The sequence below is a fragment of the Phaethon aethereus genome (assembly GCF_964289735.1).
Source record: "Phaethon aethereus genome assembly, chromosome: 2".
NCBI lineage: Eukaryota > Metazoa > Chordata > Aves > Phaethontiformes > Phaethontidae > Phaethon > Phaethon aethereus.
In genome coordinates, this window is record NC_138582.1 from 9,344,149 (window position 1) to 9,370,582 (window position 26,434).

Below are 26,434 nucleotides of genomic sequence, written 5' to 3' on the forward strand. Positions count from 1 at the left end.
CGATAACAGGCTATCCTCCCATAAGGGGGGATACAGTCAGACAAGTGTTCATTGTCCTCATTATTTCAGTTATGTTGAATCAAAGCTTCACAAAGTAGAACTAGAGCCACTCATGAGGAATGTGACAAATGGCAAACTCATTGAAATTTTGCAACGAAGTAATGGAGTCTTTAGTTTTGTCATGGAAAAGAAAATTCACTTTGACAAGATCTGGTTTTGATTCCTCTTGAGTAAATAACCTAATCTCTCATAACTTCTCTTCTGTCACGTGCTTAAACACATGATGGCTTCTTGAAGAATACAGTGCTACCTTGAAATTTGGTCTTGGCCCTTGCTTTATCAAAACAGCCAAAAGTGAATTTTAAGTTCCTTAACAAAATCAAAGTTTTTGAAGTTATGCATCCACACACACTGTTAAATCATAAGCCAAGCAGTGAGAAATAATGAATGATGTCCTGATCAGGACTGTGCAGTGGGACAAAATATATTTGGATTCCAACATTGGCCTGAAGTCTCCCATACAATCTAAGAAATTAAATTATACCTCCTTGAGGTATTTCTATTCCTTTTCTATTAAAATGGAGATTTAATTGCACCTTTATTTCCCTTGCACATACTTGGCTGCCTTGGCTATTTGAGATCCTTGCAAATAGGTCCTCCATCTGATAGCTGAAGCTTCTATACATTGAAGCTAATCAATAAGCTTCATTGTGCAGAAACCAGTCAAAAACGCCATGTGTGCTGCACCACTTACCAGGCTTTTGATACCAGCCAAACGGGTGTATTCTGACCTCAGCATGTGCTGAACTACAATTTGAAACGTGCCAAGCACTTCTTGTTTCCTCAGCACACGTCTGGATTCCCAGGCTATTCAGAGTCAGGCACACAATCTTTCCACCTGCCAGGGAAATATAAGGTTATAGAAATTATGAGGAAAATTTTCCTCTTCTATATAGTATTCCGAGGGAAGTGAATACAGCGTGGTTCCACTGAGTGTTAAAAGGAACTCCACTGACTTAGAAATCAAAGGAAGGAAATACCTAAAATGGGCCAGGTTTTACTGTTGTTGAAAATAGTGCTGGAAAATCACAATTAATTCAGTGTGGGGGAAGGTGGGTACCAACATTATAACCCATTAAGGTCACTAGGAGTATTTCAACTGAGCAAAGATTGGGACCTCTTCTTTGAGCAACCAGCCCTTTCTGGTTAATACAATCCTGGAAATTAAAAATCTGCATGTATGTTGAAACGTGGCCCCTACTTACACCAAGATAAAAATTCTGACTTTCAAAGACCTAGTGTAAATATTTCTGTACCTGAAAGAATGGAGGGTTTAAAACACAGCTAGTAGTTTCATTGAAGACTTATCCTGGCTCATGTTAAAATCACTACTGAAAGTGCTTCTTGACTATATGAATGCCAGGACTGGATTTAAAATCCTTAATTTATTTTAGAACTACTTAACTGAACATGACTAAGTTTCTTTAATACTTCAAATCTCACGTGGTCATATGGAGGTATGAAAACCGTCAGCTATTTTTGATTTGCGCATTAATTCCAATCTAAACTACATTGGATTAATTTTCCAAACTACTTATTTTTGATTGAGTGAAAATTTTGTCTCCTCAACAAAAAAGGGAATTAAAAGTATGTATTTCTACATACAAATGAACTGTAAAACCAGCACGTCCTAATGACCTCAGAGAGAGTTGATTAGCATATGACATTTCTGAAAACATGGTTAGCCATTTTAGTGGCCTAAATCTGAATTTGAAATAAAATATTAAAAACTATTTCATTGACTTTGACCTAGATGGCATCCAATTTTAAAAACCTGCTAAATACTTTCTTTTAAACAGAGTACATCCTTTACAACAAGTGGAGAGAAAGAGAAGTACCTCCAGAACAGGATTCCGCAACTAAAGCTCTTAATGACCCTATAGCTGTGTCTATACATCTCTCTGCTGAATATAGAGGGAGCATAGGGTGACAACACCCCTTAACTTAGCCATCTCAGGTGAATGAAATATGTTTGACTTTCTAATGGCTTTCAAGTCATGCATACTTTTAAAGATCTGATTTCCTCAGACTAAAAGAAATGCTACTTGAGATGTCTTAAGTATCTAAAGTACTCAGGAGAAGAAAATAGGCAACCTCTGTCTCCAACCAATCTTCCTCAAGTGAAAGACTAAAATTTGGGAGCAGAGAAGTTCAGACATCCAATAAAGTCAAAAGGCTAAGCTGCCCCAAATTATCCACAGACATTATGTTCTCAACATGCATTTAATTTCAGTATTATTTAGGATTCTAAGTCCTTAGGCTTTAAAAAAAAGAAACAAACAAACAAACAAACCACAAAAACAATCACAAAAAGAAGTCAAGTAACATTTTGGAAGAGAGGTTGATAAATGAGAAGTAACAGTTCCCTGGAGTTTTACTAGTTTGAATTTCATGCTGTTGGAATTGCAGCCTCTTAAGGACTCATTCTCATAAAGTTTTCTTAATAATTTCTGAGGTGTGGAACGTGTCATTGGGCTAACTCCTAGAAATGGTTATGATTACTCAAAAAGGTGCTAAAGAGAGCATCATAAGATCTGCAAGAGCTTTTAAAGTGCCCTTCATGGCAAAAGAAAGGTAAAATTTGTAATAATGAAGGAAGATTGAAATTATTTAAAAAAAAATAGTGAAAAAATACCTGATAGCTGGGACTCATTAAAAAAGCCAAATCCCACGCAACAGGGGTCAGCATCACACCAACGCTCACACTCAAAAAAGCTGGGAAAAGATAAACGTCATTACTTTTATTATCAGTAGTAATCTGTCTCTGCCATGGAGAAGGGAAGCAAGGACATTGTGTAGGAGAGAGACACTGAGAACCTCTAGAGATATCTTTCATGACAAGACCACCTCATTGTTCTTCACACTGCATAGGCACTTCTATATATTTTCCATTTGTAGATGAAATTATGTTTGATCAGCATATATCTATCAAACTAAATCTAATAATTTAGATGATTATTTTTATATCTGCCCTAAAAATATCAGACTAAATTAATTTGGTCTTATTGCCAAGAGATTTAACTGGCCAACCAACAATTTAATAGCAGCATAAGTAATAATCCACATACATATAATTGCTAATTATATACATTATTATTTATAACTCAATTATAAATTTCCTTTAAATCATATGGGGTTTTTTTCTTTGTTAAACATTCTGAAATAATGTTGTTCTTGGATTAATACATCTGATCCCTTTCACCTACATAACAGGGCCTTGGTATTCTAAGCATGATTAAACTTCCAGTACAAACAAAGGAACAGACATGTCCTACCCATCTGAAACAGCTTTTCTGCTCATGTCAGTCTTATTCCTCACTGAGATCCCCATTAATTTCTGGAATGGTACATGTATGTAGAAGCTCTTCACAGAATTTTTCAGAGTGACTGGATGGAAACAGAAAAACAAAATTGGAAAAATAAGGTTTTCCTTGTAATTTACATATAGAGGTCAAGTTATCACATGGTAAGGGTAAAGTTTATGTTTCTGTGCTACAACGGTCTTGATCCATCAAAACATAATTTTTACCTTATCACAGTAAACTTTTGATGGTTAAGCATGAAGATGAACAAAAATCCAACAAGCTCTACAAACTGAGCAAAGTACATCACCAAGACTTCCAGCCTAGGACTTCTGTTTCTGAGACCTGTATTGACATTACTCCTTCCTCAAGGTCCAAAAATTGGGGGACAACTCCAGATTGGAAGACTCCTGTGTATTTATGCATTAGTCAACTTGTGCTGCACTTTGAGCTCCCCCAAAAGACACAATTTAATAGTTTAGTTCAGTGGACCTCTACATTTTTCACAGCAAAAGTATAGGTTCCTGTACAGTGATAACATGTTTGTTTATCCAGCTTACTCACATGAGCCCTATGAGAAAATCAATGGACTTCCCAAGCATTCAAAGAGCAGAGATAAAAATCCACATGTCTATAACTCTGGATTTGCTAAAAAACACCAAATATTACTCTCAATAACTTTCAATTTTTGCATTGCTTAACTACCATGGAAATTTTAATGGTAGAAAATGGAATTTGTGACATCCCAATGACATTCCCACTTCACCCACATTATAAAAAGGTCTAAGACCTGGTATACAAATCATCTGAGCTACCCTTGGCCTCTCTGAATTGGGAATAACTGAGGTGGAGAGGGGAACTCGTGGTTATTATCTTTCCATTCTGAACTGAAGATGAAAAACCATACCCAGAACAGCCTGACTTTCCCTTGCACCATCGTGTCCCAGGACTCATTCATACATTCAGACTTTTTATGTCAGAATCGAGAGCCAAAACACTAGCCTGCATTACCAGGGTTAGAGCACATGTTATACATCTAAATGTTAAAACTTGCCTATTTTATGATACAATGTCTGTGGTTGCCAGGGTAGTATGGTTCGACAGTTTTCTGGTATTTGATCGACGCTACTATCACAAATCTGTGCCTCTGGATAGAGGGTACACACAAAATATATGCCTGCAGCATTTTGAAGATCTGCCATTCGACAAAATTCATCTTCTTCTGCACAACCTGGGAAACAGAGTCACTAAGAGTTAAACATAAACAGGAGGACTTTTTCCGCTCTCTATTCCTCTTCATGTCTTCAGCATACTTAAAGCTACACATCAGCAAACAACTAAAAGTGAGAATTTCAATATTATTCGATTACAGTGCAAGAGAAATAGGGATAGATTCTGTTTCTAGTGACACTGAAGAGCAGGTTTACCTGGAGAGCACAGAAAAGAAGCTACACAGCTAATTGGAAAGATACATTCTCCAGCTGTGACAAGCATTAGCCTAGTGTATTGGTCATTATTATAAAGATATCTCTCTTACTTTTTAGTAAATTTTACCTACAAATTGTATAATCATAAAAGAACTCTGCATCAGTCATGGTTCTCGTACTTTAATGAATAAAAAGGACAATAAAATCTATAATGTCTTCTTTTTACAAAAAAATATTTCTGAAGTGTTCATACATCACAGAAAAATATAAATAACTTTTCTAGAAATCAAGTCATTTGTTTGTAAAAATTTGCACTGAAATTTGCCCCAGTGTAATAATGCACCTTCAGAAAAAAAACAAAGCTGTCAAACCTGTTTCTGAATTACTCTGGCAATGGCTTCTGTAAATAATATATGTCAATGCTTAACTTTAAACAAGCATATCTCAACCAACCTCTTACAGTGATGTTCGTTCACTGTTTAGTACTCTTGTTTCTGCCTTCCTGGTAGTCAGAGCTAGAAACTCTTCTCCATTTATCGCATCAAAATATACTTTACCATTAACCCTGAATACCTGCATTTTACCTTCTTCTTTTACCACTATGTCATCTATCTATTTGGAGGGGTGCATTTCAAGATCAACAGAGTATTGCCTAAGCTGTATCTTCTACTTCTCTTGCCCATAAAAGGGATATTCTGATGATGAATGATGGTGTCCTGGTTTCAGCTGGGATAGAGTTAATTTTCTTCACAAAAGGTAGTGTGAGGCTGTGTTTTGGATTTGGGATGAGAAAATGATGAAAACGTGCTGATATTTTGAGTTGTTGCTAAGCAGTCAAGGACAGTCCAGCGTCTCCTGCTGGCCTGCTAGCACAGGAAGCTGGGAGGGGACACAGCCGGGACAGCTGACTCCAACTGGCCAAAGGGATACTCCGGACCATATGACGTCATGTTTGGTATACAAAATTGGGACGAAGAAGAAGGAAGGGGTGGAGGGACATTCAGAGTGATGGCATCTGTCTTCCCAAGAAACCGTTACACGTGGTGGAGCCCTGCTTCCCTGGAGATGGCTGAACCCCTGCCTGCCCATGGGAAGTGGTGAATGAATTCCTTGTTTTGCTTTGCTTGCACGCACAACTTTTGCTTTCCCTATTAAGCTGTCTTTATCTCAAACCATGAGTTTTCTCACTTTTACTCTTCTGATTCTCTCCCCATCCCACCGTGGGGGAGTGAGCGAGTGGCTGCGTGGTGCTTAGTTGCTGGATGGGGTTGAACCACGACAGTTGGGTATCCTTTCTGCCACAGTAGATAAAGATTATAAGGAAGAAACAGGTGGCCCCATTAGCAACTTCCATGAAAATTTTGTAGGTTTTCCCCCAAAAAATCTCTAAGACCAGAATTTCTACTCATCATGATTATAATGTCTATTAAAAGATTTTAATTAATTATTATTCCCTACAGAACAACAGTCTCCAAGATGTCTTACGTGTGAGACACCAAAGCACAGCTTCCTCTGTCGAGTACTTCTGCCTGAAGACCCAATACTGCTGGTAGGGGAGAGAATAGTTCTGGTTACTTCGTATCCGGCTGTTGTCCATTAGGTAGAAAAGATCCTTTGTAGAATCTGAGATTCAAACAAACAAACAAACCAACCCACAAAAACTTAACTATGGTCTGGAATAAATTAAATTTATTTTCATATAAAATTCTGCCTTTCACGTTAGAACAGCTGCAACTGTTTTGTAAGGTTAGCATACACCAAAGGCTGCTTTTAATAACAGAATTGTTCACCCACAGTTAATGTTGCTTGTATACGCAATGCCTCCTCGCCGAGCTGCACTGCACAATATAGCATTGCCAGACTATTTCCACCACCCAATGGTGGAAAATGATGAAAAAAGAAAAACTAGATGAAAATCACAGTTCCTAGAAAATAAGAAGGTTCTCTCTACTCTGTCATGCAGCACATCAGCCTAATAGTGAAGTATGATTCCTCCAAGAATGTTTACAATACCTTAATCAAGTGAGTTTTATTAACCCAAAGTACAGCTGTTTCCGTATGTTCCCTTGAGAAGCTTTTACACCTCTCAGTGTTAAAAGTTCTCTTAACAATCTTAATACCTGTTTCAGTCATTTAATCTTATTTCTCCTAGTTTATGCTCCCACAGGCCACATTAAATAACTCATTTCTGTGTCCTGCCTGTGATCTTTAGACATGTATCCAGTGCTTTATAACTCCCGAGCTTCCTCCGAAACAACCACAACTATTTCAGGCTGTTTTCAAATTAATCCCTTTAAATAAGGATTCAAGTAAAATATTGAAAGAAAGGGACACTCTTCATTGATGTCTTATGAACTTCTTCATGAAGACTTACAAATTTCTTCATGGACACATTTTTATTATGTAAGTGCCATCAGCAGGTCACACGCCCAGTTAGTGAGAGACTCCTGTTACTTAATCTTACATGCACCAAAACACCCAGACAAAATGAAAATAGGAAAGTAAGGACGTGCTGATAATTGCAGCTGAAATGTTGGAGTACCTATTGACATGCTGGGAGTGCACAAGAGCTTTGAATTTTCCATCAGAAAATAGAAAAGATATGTTACCATATGCTTTAAGGATGATCATCAAGTAATAAAAGCTCTGTAGACATTATCCCAGATGTATCCCTAACTTTTTTAAAAAGATGACATAAGTCCTGCTACCTCTCAAGACTTAACTTCAACCTTCAGTTTCTCTTAAAACAGTTTGTGTCACGATTAAGACTAAGGGATGGAGGAATAGGCTGCATTCCTTGCATAACTTCAGTTTTTAATGATATCATCAGCCACAGCAAGGTAAATGGAGAACCCTGAGGGCTGAACTCATGCCTTGGCAGGTAAATGCAAGAGAATTTCCCCCCATGTATAAAGTGCAGTTTTTTCTCATTTTTATGTCTAGACTTTAAAATAACACTAAGCGTATAGGAACACCAGTAGGTAAATGGGCATTTTAGTTTACCATACATTCAAATTACGTAAACAAAACCAGCAATTCACTTTGTGTTAGGATTTTACATGTATTAAATCACACGCTCAGGTATTCATCAAGGCTTTTCAGTAAAGACTACAGATCATTAGAGATGAACCAAAGTGCTCTCAAGAGGCTCCACTGCTTTCTTTCTGCTATGATTATGGTGCTGAAGGTCCAAATGAACTCTAGTAACTTAATAAATTATTTTGGATATATACATGACTTACATAAACCCTGGAACACCAAAGGAGCTAGAGAACTTCACAGGTCCCTCACTTTCATCATGCATGGAAGAAACACTCGTGACTGCAGTTTCATCCTGAGTTTCTCTAAGCATCATATTTACAGTCATATTGTCAGTAGCAGTAAATATGCCCAAGTACCCAGGTTAAGGATTTGATTTCTGGGTTTATGCCAAATAATATTTCCTAAGTCTTTACAGTTCAGTAAGTCTGAAAAAACAAGCTTTCACAGAACATTTTAACACTTTCATTTCCAGCCTGGCCTGAGAAGGTAAAAACATAAAGAAAGAAGTCTTAGATTTTGAACATCTTTCTCAAAACCTGTATCGGACTTCCCACCTAAGAGAAATACTCTGGACTTCACAATACCTGTATCATTACAATACATATATGGCAATAGATGATATTTTCTGGTTAAATTCTGCCCTGCCCTTCCCCCACCCCCCCCCATCTTCTGTTGCCTTCTCTATCTGCCCTTACTATAATACCTGATAACGTTAGATCATTGTCTCTCTTCAAAGCAGTAGCATCACATGCAGAGGTTTTAGTCCGAGTGACCATATCGGAGCCTAGAATGCAACAGGAATTAAAGAGCATAGCAATTCCCTTTATCTTTCTTCCACAAGACAAGATCATCCTTAGTTCCCAAAATTTAACAAATATTTTAAAGTGAACCATTTAGGAAAACTCCTTAGGTAATTCCACCAGCTGTTGAATCAAAAGTGAGTAAAACTATCTCCGTATAACTCTGGGGAAAACCTAAACCAAAGTGCTCTGTTTGGAAGATAAAAGCACATGCCGTATCCACAATCACGGTGCATTTAGCGTCAGTGCTCTGGAGGCTGTGTGCATTTATAAAGCTGTACCACAAATCATTTGTGCAGGACCTGCTATGTACATTGCGACATTCAGAAAGTAAACTTGCAAAAATAACACATACAGGATTATCAGGGTAATAAAAATGATGCATCTAGTTATGCACAAAGTGACAAATTGTTATGGTACCTGGGCACTGATGGGACAAAGGCAAGTCTCCATGATATCATTTTCACAGGTATCAAAAGTTATAAAGTAATTTCTCAGACACAAGAATTTACCCAAATTTCATTAAACTGACAGTAGGAGAATTACTCCAGGTTGCACCTCCCCCTGCCAGAAAAGACGTCTGAGTAGTGTCTCAATTTCAACAGTATAAAATAAAGTGAGAATGACACTGCCATTATAGAACACACATCTGCCACTGCCTACAGTTCATTATAAGCTTTTATAACAACTTCTGTGAGATAACTCACCTGTCCACAGATAAACTTGCTGAAAGGTAGTAAAATTTCTTTCTGCCTCTTCTGCCAATTTAGAAGCTAATAAAGAAAAAAGTTTGTTAGAATAGCTGTTCAAATTAAACAGGTAGTATTGAAATGCTCAGAAAGTGCACTAAAAACACATCACTTGACCTTATTTACAATACAAGACCCTAAGGAAGAAGGACCCCGGTGTTCTGGTGCTACTCTGGGTCCGGGGTGCTAAGGTTGGACCTTTACTCTATTTTCCATCACTGCTTTTTCTGTGCAGCTCTGGGCATTTATCTTTTTTCACTTGCTCCAGAGTTAACTTTCTTTCATATTATTGGTTTGAATCTGTCTGAATTCAATACTGGAATTATTACAGGGTAACATTCTAAACCCAACATAGTCTTGACTGTCATTCATGTTCACACAGAAAGAAGTGAGAGGCCCATCTATCTAACAATGCATCCAATTAGAGAGTTCTTATTCTGTTGAGATTGTACAGATCTGGATTTACTTGAGAGAAAAAAGCACCGAAGTACCAGAGCAGGCTGCTGAAAAAGGCAGAGTCTGTAGAAGAACTAAAGAAAAGCAATGTAAATTGAGATAATTCATTAACATACTTCCACTGAACACTTGCCCTCCCAGGGTGAAGGAAAACATCTTCTCTTTTTCATCATAGCTCACACCTTCACATATCCCAGCTACGAGAGACGTTGGTGTTGGACTCCAGCTATTTGCATTGCAGATCAGCACGTCTGGGTAGCTCATCAAACTACACAAAATGATACCTAGGTTCAAGCAAAGAGAGAGTTGCATCACTCCAATAATGCTTTGCACCTACACAGAGCTTTTCACCCCAGCATCCTGTGCCAATTCAACCTGTGTCACTGAGATAGATACTCTTTAGTCTTGCTACCCCAAAAAAAAAAAAAAAAAAAAATCAGAGCCACACATTCAAATTGGAGTACTAAAGTTAGCTATTCATACCTAAAACAAACATCTGTAGCCTGATTTTCAGAGATTTCAAGCACATACTATTACCACCTAATAAAATATTACTATTGTCTGATAATACCCAACAGTGTTCTCAGCACTTTATAGCACCACAGAGACATATTCAATCCTTTGGCGGTCTGAATCAAGAAAGCACTTATATTTTTACTGGGATGGTTTCCTGGATTGGTGCCTGATTTCAGTCAGCCCAGGCCTGAGTCTCCCTTAGCATCACGGTGTGAGCCGGGGGGACCAGCAATCTCAAGGCCAGGTGTTCTGGCGTCAGTCTGCTACCATAATGTCTAGACAATACTCAGCTCTTGCTTTGCACTTGCTGTCACAGCTCAGACATTTCTATGGTCTTACAACGCCCTCTCAGATTTATATTTTTTTTTTATGGACTGGGTATACAAGATATTGAATGTCCTACCTATGGCTTTTTTTCTTTTTCTTAACAAAATGCTAGTCCAAGTAATGCATTTACCTGTGTTCCTGATCCAAATAGGTCACTCCAAATAAACAAAGAGCTCCACAACATTCACTTTCTCCACACCCCTTTCAAAACTTGTTCCACCTTGTTCATTCAAACCTTGTTCCACCTCACAAGTTCAGGGAACCCCAAAATTTGATAGTAAATATACACAGAAATAGACTGTACAAGATCACCTAGAATATTTTGATGCAAAAAATACAAGATGCCAAAACAGAAAATAATTTCCTGGAAACATTTGCTTGACAATGTCCACAGAGAAAGTTTTCTCAAATCCAGGATCAGTTTCCACTCAAAACTAAAGAAGTGCTTGCCACATTAGCAGCCAATAGCACATGCTTGGATTTGTAAAAGCCCATTTTTAAATACTTCAGATGTTTCAATTAGAACTTCATGTTTCCTATAGGAAATGTACCTCCAGCGGGAAAGTTGATCCCATGTGAGCTTGAAAAGAAACTGCAAAAAGCAAGCACTGACATTAAGTGCTTAAATTTCCTGGCAGAAATCTCAGCTTTGCCTAAGACCTACTTCTGCTAGACTCTGTCCATCCCACTCCCACTTGCTCTTCTAGCTAGACACCCAGATTTAGGAGATTATAGCATTCCTGCATGCAATAACATAACATAATCCCTTGTTTAGCAACCTTATTTCCTGCTCCAAAAAGGGAATTGATTTACATTTGCACTGCAAGCACTCTGGAGGCGCCATCTAATTCCCACATCAGCTGAAAGGCAACCAAGCTGTGTTACATAAGGAAAGAGGCTCTTTCAGAACGATTTATCCCATTGGATGCAGATGTCTAAAGCAGGTGAAAAGAATTATCCTTTCAAAATGTCCATTTCTTTGCAAGAGCAGCTTGCCACCTCAGGTCTTTCTCTCTATTACTCCAGGACAATTCTTGGGCATTATGTCAAATTCTGCCTACACCGAAAAATGTCAGTGACGCAGAGGCAGGCTGCTGACACTCTGGTATAATGTAGATGCAGGTGTACTGTGTCCAAAAATGAGTTCTACCCAGTTAGTGCTGGTTTTCTACTGCAGTTGTTGGGTTTTTTGGGGGGGGGTTGTTTTTTTTTTCAGTTAGACAATACCTCCATCAAGTGCAATCTGACTCAATATGAAGCCATCACAGCAAGAGTCCCTGCTGCAAGTCTGCCGGCAGAAGAGCTGAGCATCAATCAGAGATGCACTGGCTGCTGAGACCACCATGGAGTGATACACGCCAGAAAGCACATTCTGAAAATTGGTCCTTTCAAAGGTCTTGAGTCCAGATGAGTTAAATTCTTGTCCTGGGTAGACAGCACAGGAAAGAATTGTTCAAAAGAGTGCAAGAGGAGATGGGATGCTTTCAGATTGCCTGCAGACTAGAGCTGGTTGAAAGTTTTATGATAAAAACTCACCCTTCAAAGTCTTTTTCTGGACTTTGAGTTCCTAACGCACGATGAGATAATCAAATGTTTTGGTGCAATTATACCTGTGTAGTCGGTCAGAATGTCCTGCCAGGGTAGGAAAATCAGTACACTGCACCAGCAAAGGGCTGCTAAACCAGTCTACGCAGTGAAGTTGGTAATATCCCACTTTCAAGCAGTACATTAATAACTCCCAGGTATAAATGAAACAAACTTATCTTGTTAAAAAAGTAAAATGGGTAATTTGGCCAGCATAACTGCATCGGCAATTAGGGCTTCTGCTGACTAGACACATATGTAAGAGGAGATTATTCATATCATCCTGGATCTAATTAGCAATATGAACAGAAATCTAGAGTGATCTGGTATCAACAAGATGACGTTGATTGCAACAAGCTCAGAGGACTTGTCTTTTTTCAGGTTAGACTTCAGTCTTTATTTTTATTATTATTAATAAATGGTGACTCAGAGGTTTGGATAGAAGTAAAAAGAAAACAGTGACAGCAGAGAGTTTTGACTCAAAACCTGCAGCATTCTGCATTTGGTTGTCTTGTTTCAAATTTGGCATGAGGCTTAAAGTTGGACACACATTGGATGGGACATGCAGTGGTATCAATCACACTTAGGCAAAAAAAAGAATAAAATTCATTAGTTCAGTTGAGTCACTTTTGGATTCACTGGAGAGCACGTTATTTCTTGGCTGGTATATTAGTAGGACTATTCACAATCAAAATTAATGTAAACTGTTAAATTATGTACAAGCTGGTCATTAATAATGCCTTATATACTCAAATAACAAACTGTTTAATAAAGAGAAATCATAGTACAACACAACAGATCAGAATATAATAATACATTGGATAGAATTTGAGGTTTTGTGGTACTATCTGCTGGAAAAAGCCGTCAAAATGGCTTACAAAGCCTGTATTCCTAATTTCTAGGGAACAAGACATGAAGGGAAGATTTGCTGAGGTTTCTGGACTATCACTAAATCTTAAGGTCTGAAAGGTATTCCTTCTTCTTAAACAAAGATGTTCCCCACATTTAGTCATGATCTTATATAGAAGTAACTGCAAGTTTGGGCATAGCAGTCTAACATTAGATGAGCGATTTGCAGCCGGTACCTCTCTTCAGATAGACCATCACTGCACCTCCCTCTGGATTCCTGACATGAACCAGGCAGTTGAGACGACCAATGCTAGTGGCAGTGGGGTTCCCCAAAACACCTTGCACCTGAGATGGAAAACAGACATGCACAATAAACACAACCTAATTGATTTCCTATCCTAAAATATGTTCTCCTTATGCAGAAACTCAGGGGGAGGAATTGGAGCACACAGTTTATAAACACCACAGCTCTGTCTGGCCCAGTGTGAACATTTTTTTATTCTGTCAAACCGAGATCTCAACTCTTTCAATGCCACATTGCTGTGTTTGAAAGTAGTGAATAGGAAGATGTTACAGTGCTAAAGAGCACATGTTACAAACCCTGGACCAGAGGAGGGGACTGAGAAACGATGACTGTTTTAGGTGACCTGATTACTGACCTGGATACTTCTAGTTTGGACTATCCAGATGAACCCTCCCTCCCTTTTAAGATAACTTGATTTCCAGACCGCGGGAGCTCAGCATGTTTTCAGAATCCTAGTGCTGTGTGAAACACTGAGGCATTCATATGTCACCTTTGGGAACATTCGGGTGTAGTTTCTTACATTTGGGTGTAGTTTCTTTACCAACTTGCAGGAATTCATTACTGTGTTAGTGAAGAGCAATGTCCAAGAGGTCAGGTAACAGCCTGCCTTTCTTCTGTGAATACCTTCTACTTACATTGATCCTACAGTATTATGATAAACACATATTTTTAAATAGTATCATTTTTACCAATCCAGAGGTGGTGCAGTTGAAGTTGACTTCAGCAGCACTGTATAATTCACACAGAACTCCAGCACCAGCAGAAGTTACAGTGGTAAAACCACATGCGTCTTCCTTCTCGCAGCCTGAAAAACAGGAGAGAAACCTTAGGTTTCCTACCATTTCATGTGCAAAAATTCTGCTACAAATCCCACTGTTCACTGCCGTTTACCTAGTTTTTCATAACTCCATCAAACTGCAAGCACATGAATTTCATTAGCCAGATGAACATTAGTATTCAACTGTTTTAGCAGAGGGTTAGGATTTAAATTAAATTAATACAAACTGTTGTTGGGACATTCATCGCCTGATGATACAAACAGCTGAGTTAGGTCTAACCACCAGCCAAATATTTAACGTCTGCTGGATGATTTTGCCTGAGGTAAGAAGGGAGGACTCTCATGTACAACTTGGCCAGCACATCACATCTGCCTGATACAGTAACCCCGTGGCAAATGTTGTGACAAATATGGGAGTGATAGGAAAGAGGGAAACATCAAATTTGTCAGTCGTGCCAGCCGCCTCTGCAGCAATCACCTGGCCAGTGTAAGTGAGCAAGCAGCCATCCCCCTCCCTATTTAGGAGTGGTTGAAGATGCTTCTGCCCTTACACACTCACCACTAACTCGATCCCATAGCTCTGCTCCTAGAACAGGAACTGAAATTGTTTCCAAATAACTTTAGTATAAAATCAACCAGCTTAGATCAAAACATCATCAGAAATGTAAGCTAAACTCTGTCTCTGTAGGGAAGCAGAGATGGAGGGTTAACCCTTAGCCTTCAGTGACCACCTCAACAGTAATATTTTGTAGTCGTGCTGCCATTTGACAGTGGATGTAACTTCTAATGACAATACAGGCTATGCGCACTGAATCAGATCGTTAGCCCAAGGGGCACCTTTTCCTCCCTAAGTTCATTCCCATGGTCCTCTCGGCTCACCGCCTTGCTTTTGAAGGTCTCCAGTTTCAGAGGATGGTGCAAGAAACCTTACAGTACACACCTAGGGGATGATCTAGTGCAGGAAAATCATTCTTGTAACACACATAATGCTTCATATATTCACTTCTTAGCATGAGAGGTGACTGCTCCAGCTAAACCATGGTACGTGACACAAAGCCACTGACTTTGCCAAACTTCAGTGATGTCTGCCCTACAAACAGGCTACTTGTGTTGTTACTGCCAGGGTCTTTTTATTTTTAATATAACCCTTCTGCCTCTCCTCACAAGTCTGAGCATTAAGACACTAATGGCATTGATTCAAAGCACCCTGAAAGCAGTGTAATGATTCCCCTTGGTTTTAGATTACTTTGAATCAATATAAACCAGCAATCATGATGTATCCAGATGTGATATAGTATATACACTGTAAGGCTCAGCAGAGGAATATCTCTGAACTCATAATACCCTTCTGACGTAAGCAAGGATGATTATTGCTCTTTTATGTGCCAATAGGGTAATTTGGGAAGAGGCGAAAGCTTGGTTTTCACATGTCCTGAACACCTAATCCTTCTTTTGTCTGCACATCTGCAGTCTCATGAATGTGTCCTGCTCTGAGTCTCAGGTCTCATCCATATTGCAAACTATACCAACTGGCTTTAAAGTCAGATGACTTGTCTAAAGTGGTACATAAAGTCCAAAGACTTCATTCTGAAAGACAGACCATTCTCTTCCCTGAACCAAGGTCACCAAAAGTTGTAAATATCTTGCAGTGAATTGGTACTGAACTGCAAAACACATAGTTCATCTAGGAACTTAACTATAAGCTCATCATATAAAAAGATGATTATTTTCCGTAATGTTTAGTGTTGTCTCAGATTTTCTGAGAGTTTTTCTTACCTGAAATGCATTGAAAAGCTGGATTTTGCAGGTCTCCCCCAAATGACTGAGACTGAAGAATTTGAGCTTCTTCTGACCTATAGGTCAGTTTGGAGGCAGGAACTCTCTCAAATTTTCTGAGCACTAAAAAAAAAAAATCCAAAAAACCACTATTATCAGTTCCCATGCTGCAGAGAGACAAAGACTTTAGGTAGAAAATAAAATTCAAGAATTCTTCAGGGAAAGAAGTTTGTTCATTAAATGATGTACCATAACTCCACAGATAACACAGGGAACAGCTGGACTGAGGATATAATTTCTATTCTGCAACAAAAAGTGTCACAAGATCTTTTAAAAAACAGTTAGCTGGGAGTGGGATGGAAGTTTCTATTCAAGTAAGACTTCTCTTCCAGCAGTAGACTGGCCATCTCCCATTACTTGTTCATGGCACTGAACTAACTATTGAGTCAACAGAAGAAGCAACTTTCTGCAAAACAGCCACTGAAACAAGAGCCAGCGCCAACAGAATTTGGTTAGAAAGGAAATCTAGGACTCTTATCACTTGTTTACAGGAGCACAACAGCCTGATCTCCACTAATTTCAGGCTCACGGGTATATCCAAGGTAGTATGTCTTGCATGCTCCTTTCAACTTTTAACTCCAGACTCTCACTTTACTTACCAAACCCTGCCTGAATTGGACCCACTGCACCTGAGTGTAAGGAAGTGTGACAAGCAGAACTGTTCACAAACTGGGAAAAGTACATAGGGTCTGTATCTGCAAAACCCAAAGGTCACTAAATGAGGTGAGGATTTCAGTTTAAACTGCAGAAGGTTTGGCCCTGGCTGTGCCCTGAAGAAGATTACAGTCTGCTGAAGGGACACACAGTGGCACCACCACTACCCTGCTCGGGTTGCTACTACCTGTATTACAAAGGGGTTTTGGTATGGCGTTTCCGCCAGTTGATATATTAATATCTTTCAGTGAGTACAGTATATTAAGGAGAAGGGAAGAACGTGGTGACTTGGCATCACCCCTGTGTTGACCAGACTTGTCCTCTAAATGTCCCAAATGAAAGCACACCTCTCATGTCTGGCCTAGACCTAAAAAAGCTAAGAATCAGGAGCACTGGTCTGATCTCAGCTAATGGGAGATGTCTGCACATGGAAGAGCTGGAGGCTCAGCCCTTCCCTCCCCTGCACACATGGGCACAGATGTCCAGCAGGAGGATCCCAGGCCTCTCTCCCTGAAATGTCTGCGTAAACCACAAAATAAAAGTCAGGGATAAGTTCTTAAAACAATCATTTGTACTGTTACAGCAAAACAGCCAGGACTAAATCAGAAGCAAATGTCCACTGTTGTCAGGGCTGAGTCTGCAGGTGCTTTTGATATAACCGTCATTTCTGCTCAGAAAAAACACGAGGGCCAGCCAAACACTTAACACAAAAAAGTCCCTGCACTCTGGCTTGGCTGCGGAGAGGGATGGATGATGGTGTAAACAGCAGTGGAAGTTTTTTCCTTCCCAGACATACAGGACACCAAAATATAAGCGTTTGCTTAATTCTGCACTGAGCTGCATTCCTTCTACATCTGCAACTTGCAGCAATGCCTGGTTAAAAACAGAATTCACGTTTTTTCATAACACTGAAAAGTAGTGGGTTTATGTTGTTTGAAATTGTTTGCTGCCCTCATTTCTAATGCAAAATTCAAAATAAAAAAAATCATATTTTAAATGCTTTTCTTTCTTCTGATTTTTTTTCTTAATGCTGGCTTCATCCCACCCCTCCATTTTCTCTGCAATAATATGGGAGAAAAGTAGTGAAGAAACAGAAAGTGTAATGAAACATTAAACTGAAAACACTGCAAAGAAAAGCTGCCTTTTTTGAATTCTTGAATTTTGCTCTTTTAAAATAAGGATAGATACTACTATGTCAAAAAAAAGGACAATGAAAAATATTCTAGCAGCTCACATTTTCAAGAACTTGTCAGTTCACATTGACCTCTTTTCAACAGTAATATAACTACTCAACCATTTCACAGGCTTACTCCACTGCAAAAATTCTCCTTCATCTCGCGTTACTAGAGAGTAAAGCTCTAGATCCCATCCCTGTTATTGCAATAAATGTCAAGCGTGGCTTAAAACATAACAATAGAGAGAACAATAAGAACAAGTATGGGTTGTTACAGCTTATTACTGTGCATTCATAAAAGGAAATTCTTCCTCCCACTGCAGCCTGAAAAAACAAAGAACAGTTGTTTTTTTTTATTGACCCTGCCCAACAGCCAGCCTCCTGTCAAAGCAAGATCAGTCTTCAGACCCTGCTGTCCTGCTGCATGCTGAATTCAGTTAAGGGAAGTAGAGGGCAGGGGAAAAAGTGAAAATAGAGATAATTGGTTTCACTTTCATGATTTATAAAAGAAAAAAAATTAAATTAAATTACTCTGTAAATTATCTAAAAAAAACCAACCAGACTTCTTGGGTATTGCCTGTTGGTTTTTTAAACCTTAAATTGTTAACCCTTAAAACTATATGTTTGTAGTGAAATCTTCTAGCACGATCCACAAAAATATGCACAGATATCTACAACTGCTTCATCCTGGACAGTGTCAGAAGTGCTCATGCAGGAGAGCTCAAGTTAAGTAAGTAACAGGAGAATTAAGCTGCTGTGAGTCCTCTGCCCAGAGAAACATCCCAATTGCCTCGTGACTGAGAGCAACAAAGGCTTATACCTCATGTCCATAAGTACAGTCTCCAAGTATGCTCGGGGAAAAAAATAGCTATTTTAACTGAATATAGTTTTGCAACCTCTTCACAACTGAAGGCTTTCATTTCACACTCCTTCCACTGATCACACTTGTCATAAGACATTGTCTAATTCAGAGCACTCCATGACATCAGTTTCTAAACTGAAAATTCCATTAAATTTGATACCAATCATATGATGAGTAATAAAACCTTCTGGAAAACTATTTTTGGGCAAGGCTAAAGTTTTGAGGCTGAGAAGCATAATTAGACCTTACTGCAGGCAGCTTGGGGACTGTTTAATGAATGACTTTTTTTTCAAATTATTCATCCTTGAGAACTAGCATTTCACAACTGTGTTCAAGCAGGAGTAAGTTCCCCCAGCTTGCAAGGATATGTTCACCAAATCAGATACTGTACAGCAGGAGCCCAGAGGGTGACGTTATGCCGTGACTGTGAGGTCATTGCCAAACACAAGAACACACTGATGAGTGATAGTTTTACAAAGAAATTCATTCTGCTTCTTCCCCATTAGCCCTCTCGTTATTCTTGTGGGTTTCCAAGCAGAGAGCGGGAGAACAGCTTACATCAAAAGCTGTTAGCTATCTGAGAGTGCAAGAAACCTGCTTCTCTCTCTTCCCTTACAGGAAATGACTTCTCCAATGTAGTCAAGAAGTGCAAAATTAAGGAGGAATGTAGCTTAAGGCAGGGGCCACAACTATGGGAAGGTGAATCCCATTAAGCTGTGATGAGTCTCTTCATAAGGAGGTTTCATTTATGTGCGTCAAAACATATCCAAAATATTCTTCTGACACTTACCTAGGCACTGGTAGTCTGTAAGATGATCATCTGTTTCAGTCCAGTCCAGTGCTGCTCCAAAGCTATCAACACAGAAGGATTTCTTAGTGTCAGGGTCTTGCTGGGAAGGTCTGTACTGGCCATCTTCATCACACTGCAGACCCTGTTCATTGCTTTGACAGTATGTGATGCCTGATACAAGTAAACAAGAAAAGAAAAAAAGGTACTTTGATAATGCTGTCACTGGGTTTTACAGAATGGTTCTGGTTGGAAAGGACCTCTGGACGTCCTCTGGTCCAACATCCCCACACAAGCACGGCCACCTCGAGGCGCTTGCCCAGGACTATGTCCAGTCAGCTTTTGAATATCTCCAAGGAGGGAGACTCCACCACCCCTGCCAGCACGGATAGGACAAACTCTGCTGATCAGCTGCAGGGCAAGGCCAGGCAAATGTACTGACCAGCAAACTATTTATGCACGACTGGCCCTTTTTATCCCCTTCTTCCTCTCTTTTCCTCACGCTTGTTCCTCCCCAAAACATTTAGATCCATCCATTTTGCCCACCTTTGGTTCCGTCCTTAAACATTCCATAATAAGTCTTGCGCAATGCCAAAATACTTTCCTCCGATGTCCCAGCCCCGGGCTGCAACCCCACCTTAGTCCCAAAGGTGATCCAGAGAGCTGCTCGGGGCAATGCACCCTGCTGGGTTTCACGCCTGGATAATGGGGGTGATGGAGCTGCTGGTCAGCCCTGGCAGGGGCCTGGGCAGGGGGTGCTTGTTGTTTGCCTGCCCATCATGCTCCTCTGGGCTTCTGCATACCCTGCTGGGATGCTTGGCAGTGTTAGGTTTACGGTTAGACTTGATGATCTTAAAGGTCTTTTCCAACCTAAATGATTCTGTGATTTTGGAAAGGGTTGGCACTCAGACTCAGCACACAGGGAAGGTGGAAACCAGGCGGGGAGTAGGTTTAGTTGCAGGCACTTTCAAGTGCAGTAAAGAAAACCTAAGAAGCAAACTTTTAAGCACAGGAGTCTAACACCTACACTGGGAACACATATGAAAATGAAGAATGGCAACTTCAGTCAAAAGCTAATTGATGTCAAGGTGCATCACAATAAACCTGTTTTTTTATCTCACCTAAAAGAATAAATAGGTTGGAACAGAAAAAAGCGGTGGCTACTTCTTCTACTCCCAAGAAACTCATTCTTACTACACATTTTTATTTTTATCCATGAGCTAATGCTGCAGACAACACTGAATTTGGGCTTAAGTGATTTTCTTTATGGAACTGCATGCAGAAGTAAGTCATTTGAACTGAATACACCAACTTTAGTGAACATATCAATAACTGTTTGTGAGAAGTATTTGTATTTGCAGGGGAAAGAGCTGCACAAAGACAAGACTTAGTGTTTTTCAAAGTGATGATAAATGAACTACGTAAGATGTTTCTCACTGGTACTGAATATCCAGATACCATTCCTAAGGCCAATGAACATGTCTCAAGGAACACAACATCCTGGATGAGACTGACCGCTCATTTCTCATGCATTTTTGGGCAAAACACCAGACAGCTTTTTCAGTCTTTGAAAAACATCTTTGAATGTATGCAGAAGAGAACATACCCATCCAAAAAAACCCAGAGGGAGGAGGTTTTTTTTAATCTTACAGATGAAAAGAAAATCCATTAGTTGTTTGAAGCCAGAATACAAAGGGCAAGGGAAGAAATACATCCAACTTACAGTGATCAGCGCTGAAGGCCCCATAGGAGTTGGTAGTTTTGCCCACAGGACACTTGATACAAGAGGAACGTCCTGTCTGATGCTGATAGTAGCCAAAAGGGCAGGGAAGGCATTCATCATTCTGGAAATGACTGCCCGGAGGACAAACAACTGCAAAGAGAACCACCACGTTATTGCTCTTATAGAATCCAAGCAGTTCAGGCATTTGCACACATATGTGTAAGGTATATGTATGTATGTATGTGTGTGTGTGTGTGTGTGTGTATGTGTATGTATCACACTGGTAGACTTGCCATAGGCTTCAAGCTCTCAATATACATACTTCCAAGTGGGATAATACACATAAATGTTCATTAATCTCACCAATGTCTGGAATATAGACCATGGGGCTTTTTTCCTCAAATCACCCTAAAAACGTTCTTGTGTTAGTGCACATAAAGCTCTTTGGAAATGCCAAGTCCAGGCCTGATTGCCATTTGTCAAATCCATTTGTAATAAGATAATGCACTTTGTGGATAGGTTGTGAAAGAAAATAAAGGAACACAAGCTACAAACAGAGTAAGTTATACAAACACTACAGACAGAAACAGGAAGACTCCTAGGAGTAGAAACTCCAAAAACATCATCCAGAAACCCACCATATGGTAACACTTTCAATCAGAATTCCTGGTAATGAAATTTTTGGTAAGCACTTCCAAACTAAACAGTAATGGCTGGATTAAAAGTCACTAGTTGTGCCCATGACAACTCAAACACAAACCGAAAATATATTCTTAGTCTGTGTATATATACATATATAATATTCAGAACAAATAAGGAGTAATATTTCCAGCTGACCTGTTGCATATTACAAAGAAAACTCTTTGTCTGCTGGGACGTCATGAAATACTGTCTTTCCCTCCAGATCATTCTAATGAACATTAAAGCAGAAGAGTCACAGAAACATTTGCAGGACAATACTTTTACTTGTTATTTCACAGCTGCTTTCCAGATGTAGATTTCCTTCAAAACACTATCAAATGTATATTTTGGGATTTTGACAACGTGCAAAACTTCATTTCTGTTTTTGCCCTATGTCTTGACAGCACTTTATGCTTGTATGAGAGAAAAATAGTAATGGAAAATTGGCCATCCGCACTACAACCCATATGGTGAATTGCTGTTCTGGACAATGCACTGGAATGTAGATTAATTTAACTTACAGGAGCACCCAAATTAGAATAGACTAAAAAGACAGCTAGTATAAAAATGATCATATCTTCCTTCATCCGCTCTATATGGACCCATGGGAAATTCTAGGATGAGGCAACTGTGAGAAGGAAATTTTCCGCCCAAGTACATATCAAGGCAATTATAACACATATCTAAAATCAATTACAGAACCAAAAAATCCTGAATCAGACAGAATTCTCCTTTCTTATTTGTATTATTTAATACACAAGAGTGTCTGATACATTTTAAAGACATTTTCTAACACATGCAGAAAGGATCATACTCATTGCAAATGAACAACAGTAGAAATTAAAATGAAATGAGTAATCCATGCCTAAATTGAAGACAAACTGCAGATGATGAGAGAGACTAATTAAGCAATTAAAGTTTAAAAAGGAACAAATCAAGCTTTTCAAAGCAACCTCCTTTTTTCGTATTTATAGTCATGATGTGAAAGTAACATCTGTGTCTCCAACCACATTTTAAGCAAGTAAAATTGCCTTTTGCCTCAAATAGTAGATTTACAAAATGGCACAAAGAACAGAAAAAAATGTTGGTGCAGAGATGTATGTTTTCTAGACCCTATGACTCTTGAAGGCATGTGTCATTTCAGCTATAGGTTACACTCGACACAATCACATAGAGGTTAAGCTTGATTCTAGAAATCAGACAAACCATCATATAGTACTTCTTCACACATTTTAACAATGTAGCAAACTAGAGAACAGCCGTGAGCCAAAATCTCAGAGCTAAGTGTTAGCACTGGGCCCAAAATTTATATCCCTAGAATAGGAAAAAATAAGTAAAATAAAATAATAAAGTAAAATTTAAATTTAAATACCCAAATTGTATCCCTTGCTCCTGAACATCAAATTTGTAACCTAGCCTCACTTCTAACCAGACTCCAGCTTCTGTGTACCAGAGGAACAACATACTGAGGAGCAATTTACAGGTTGAAGAACAACTCACTGTGGAACCACAAAGCAACTCTGCACAGGGGTACTGCTCCTCACAGTAGCCTCCTTTTACTTAAGACCAGCTCTTACTATGCTAAGCATGCTTAAAGACTGCCGCAACTGATCCTTACACAATGCTTGCACTTCTCTTTCCTCCCTCCAGGGATAGTGGAAAACTTTGGGGCATCAGATTCTTGATACTGATTATTACAAATGAAGTCCTGAGCTGCCAGCTCAGCTATAAATCTAGCACTTTATTTGATTTGGGTTATGCTCTGCTCAAAGCAGCTCTGATGGAATTGCCAAGCATTCTAATAAAAGGAACGAGCATAATAACATATAATAAAACAAAGATAACTCACAAATAGGCTTCAGGTTTTCTCCTGAAATAGATGGGGAGAGAGGGCTTGATAAAGCTGCCTCCTAGACAGTTTCCAACTCTATTCTTTTTGACTCACGCCTCAGCAAAAAAGTGTCTTTTGTCCCTTGAAAATTTAACTAAGGTAAACCCATTACCTCAGACTCTTAAGGAATTATATTCATAAATACCTGTGGGGTAAAGTAACTCAGTGTAAGACTGAGAGAAAGAAAAAACGTCACAGAAGAAAAACTAACACATGATAAATGTTACTCATTTTACCGGCAGAAAAACATGAAACAAAGCTGCAATAGATGCAAACCTAAAGAAACAAATGACTGTAAGGAAAATACATGAGAGATGAAGAGATAGGTTCATGCAAGCTGCATGTTCCTAAATGAAAAATGGTAGCTAGAAACGTTAGTTAGAAAAAGAATACCAGAAAGCTGCCGCTACTAAGAGCTATCCACACTTCCTGAAGCAAGGGGAAATGTCACTTACAGTGAGATAAAAACAAGCAAATCAGTAAGATCAGGATCTGAAAAGATAATTTTTATTTCAACAACAAGGTGGAACAGGAAAGGGAAGAGAATAAAGAATCCCTGTCACCCTCACACAACTCTGATTTCTGTAATTGCGGGTGATAACTTCTTATTACTAGTTCCTATTATTAGTAGAAAAACAGACTGAGAAGCATAAATGAGCAGAATATATCCATGATGCAAAATAAAACTAAATATGTATCTATTTTAGAGGAGACAAATGGAATTCCTAAATCTCCTGTTTAGAATAAAATATGCAGTCATACTACATAAACCAGTGTCCAGCAGTTTGTCTACCATGACATCTTAGAATATAAAATCTCTGACAAAAGCTGGAGTAGAAACTGTCTCCTTTCTGCATCTCTATGATAAGCCTGTTTTACTGAATGCCTTTTTCTACAGCTGGCTGGTTCAAATATGTATGAACTAACTTACAAAGCAAATTAATTCACTGCTTCCTAGAGGCCTTTATCCCTGGCAGGAAATATTTGGCAGAAAGATCCAATGCTTTGTAAGTTCTTCTGCTCTAAGTGATGGACTCTACTCAATAAATAACAGTAGCTTTAATCAGTACAACAGACATCTTGTTAAGTAACTGCAAGTTGTTACAGACACTGGATTCTCAGTAGGAATTAATCTTTTTTCCTGCATGATGTATTTAAATAACCAAAAACTGAAGTGTTTCAGACTATGGAGATGAACAGAAACTGCAATTTACCCTTAAAGGTCCAAGCTGGAAACTACAGCCATTCAGAAATGATTCATCACTGATTACTTTGAAGCACTTGCCCAAGCATTAGGAAGCTCTCCTAACATAAAGAGGACCACCACACCGAGCAGGGAGCTAAGTTGTTTTCATGTATTTCGATTCACTCTTAGGGTCTCTAACATAAACTGCATAGCGCTGAAGTTTTCCTGTCTGAAAATATTCCCCATCTTGGAAATGTTATCCAATACCTGCTGCTGGTGATCTTCTACCTAGAAGTGGTCCATCCCTCCTCTGTTCCGAAGAAGAAGCCAGACATAGTGAATGCATCCCAAACTGACATAAGTAAGACACAGACTCATTGAGGCTAACTGGGCCAACGAGAACGATGAGGCCTGCACTGTAGGAGGGCTGATGCTGATAGAAACAAGAGCTGGGCTGTTTCGGCAAAGGCTCTTTGGCAGCATGACCTGGTACACAGGAGTGCTAGGCACAGCTACGGGCACTCGCCGAAAAGGTAGCCCTGGCAGCCCTAAGCAGGATGTTGGCAGAAAGGCAGCCTGTTCCAAGGAAGCAGACTAAACAGAAGGAAAGAAGATGAAAAGAGGGCAGAAGTGCAATCAGGTCTGGGTGTAGGCCAGTACTGAGAAAGCTTCCATCTGAGCTGGCTGGACTTGGCCCAGGAATTCACAACCTCAGGACTTTTGCCATTTCTGCATCTAGGTTTCTATTCTGAGTAATGTATCATCATCTGAAGCTGTGGCTCCATTATCTTTGTGAAATCCTCTTATTAAGGATCACATACATTACAGAAAAACCTTCTAATAGAAGACAGATCTAAAATATCCCCCAAAACGTTTGCAAAACCTTATATACCATGTCAGTGCCATGATGCCTATTTCCAAATCATTGGTTCAAAGCAAGGACTGAACAGTAAACAAAGCACTAATTCCCATCTCTCCTCAGATTTGTCATTCACCTTGGTGCTTCACACCTTTTATATATTAACCATAAATACAAGTTCACTGATGATTTCTAACTCCAGCTTTATACTGATTCCTAACAGCATCAAAGAAGGAAAAGCTAAACTGAGACGTACCACATCCTTGTGAATTTGGGACTGCTTTCCCAGGAGATGAAGTTCTTCGAAACCCACTTCTACATCCTAGCTGCACACTTGGAGACAGATCAAACTCTTCATCCCGGGGAAAATCAATGAAAGGATCTCCTAAGAATTGCTTGGAGTCCAAATGCAGCAGGAAACCACCATCCTTAATCTCTTTTATAAATGCTCCAATTAGATTTTCTCCAACAATTGCATTTTCTAAAGGTGGAAAAGATACAACAAAATAGCATGAAAAAGACTCCCTATAGGGGAACAGGTAACCACACAGAAACTGATGAACTTTAAGTTAAAAACATATACAGAA

At 39.2% G+C, this 26,434-nt stretch overlaps 1 protein-coding gene across 1 annotated transcript in view; it reads right to left on the reverse strand.

Moving 5' to 3' along the window:
- Nucleotides 1-26,434, reverse strand: part of TG (thyroglobulin) — a gene marked incomplete at both ends in the record, with an annotated part of 165,338 nt that overhangs the window by 101,842 nt on the left and 37,062 nt on the right. The window contains 15 exons of the mRNA XM_082014969.1: nt 755-898; nt 2,696-2,775; nt 3,336-3,447; nt 4,417-4,593; nt 6,275-6,412; nt 8,535-8,615; nt 9,339-9,404; nt 9,953-10,120; nt 11,907-12,104; nt 13,349-13,457; nt 14,106-14,221; nt 15,971-16,093; nt 19,511-19,681; nt 21,231-21,380; nt 26,104-26,328. Of these exons, the coding sequence (XP_081871095.1) occupies nt 755-898; nt 2,696-2,775; nt 3,336-3,447; nt 4,417-4,593; nt 6,275-6,412; nt 8,535-8,615; nt 9,339-9,404; nt 9,953-10,120; nt 11,907-12,104; nt 13,349-13,457; nt 14,106-14,221; nt 15,971-16,093; nt 19,511-19,681; nt 21,231-21,380; nt 26,104-26,328 (2,058 nt within the window). The remainder of the gene's footprint in view (nt 1-754; nt 899-2,695; nt 2,776-3,335; nt 3,448-4,416; nt 4,594-6,274; nt 6,413-8,534; nt 8,616-9,338; nt 9,405-9,952; nt 10,121-11,906; nt 12,105-13,348; nt 13,458-14,105; nt 14,222-15,970; nt 16,094-19,510; nt 19,682-21,230; nt 21,381-26,103; nt 26,329-26,434) is intronic.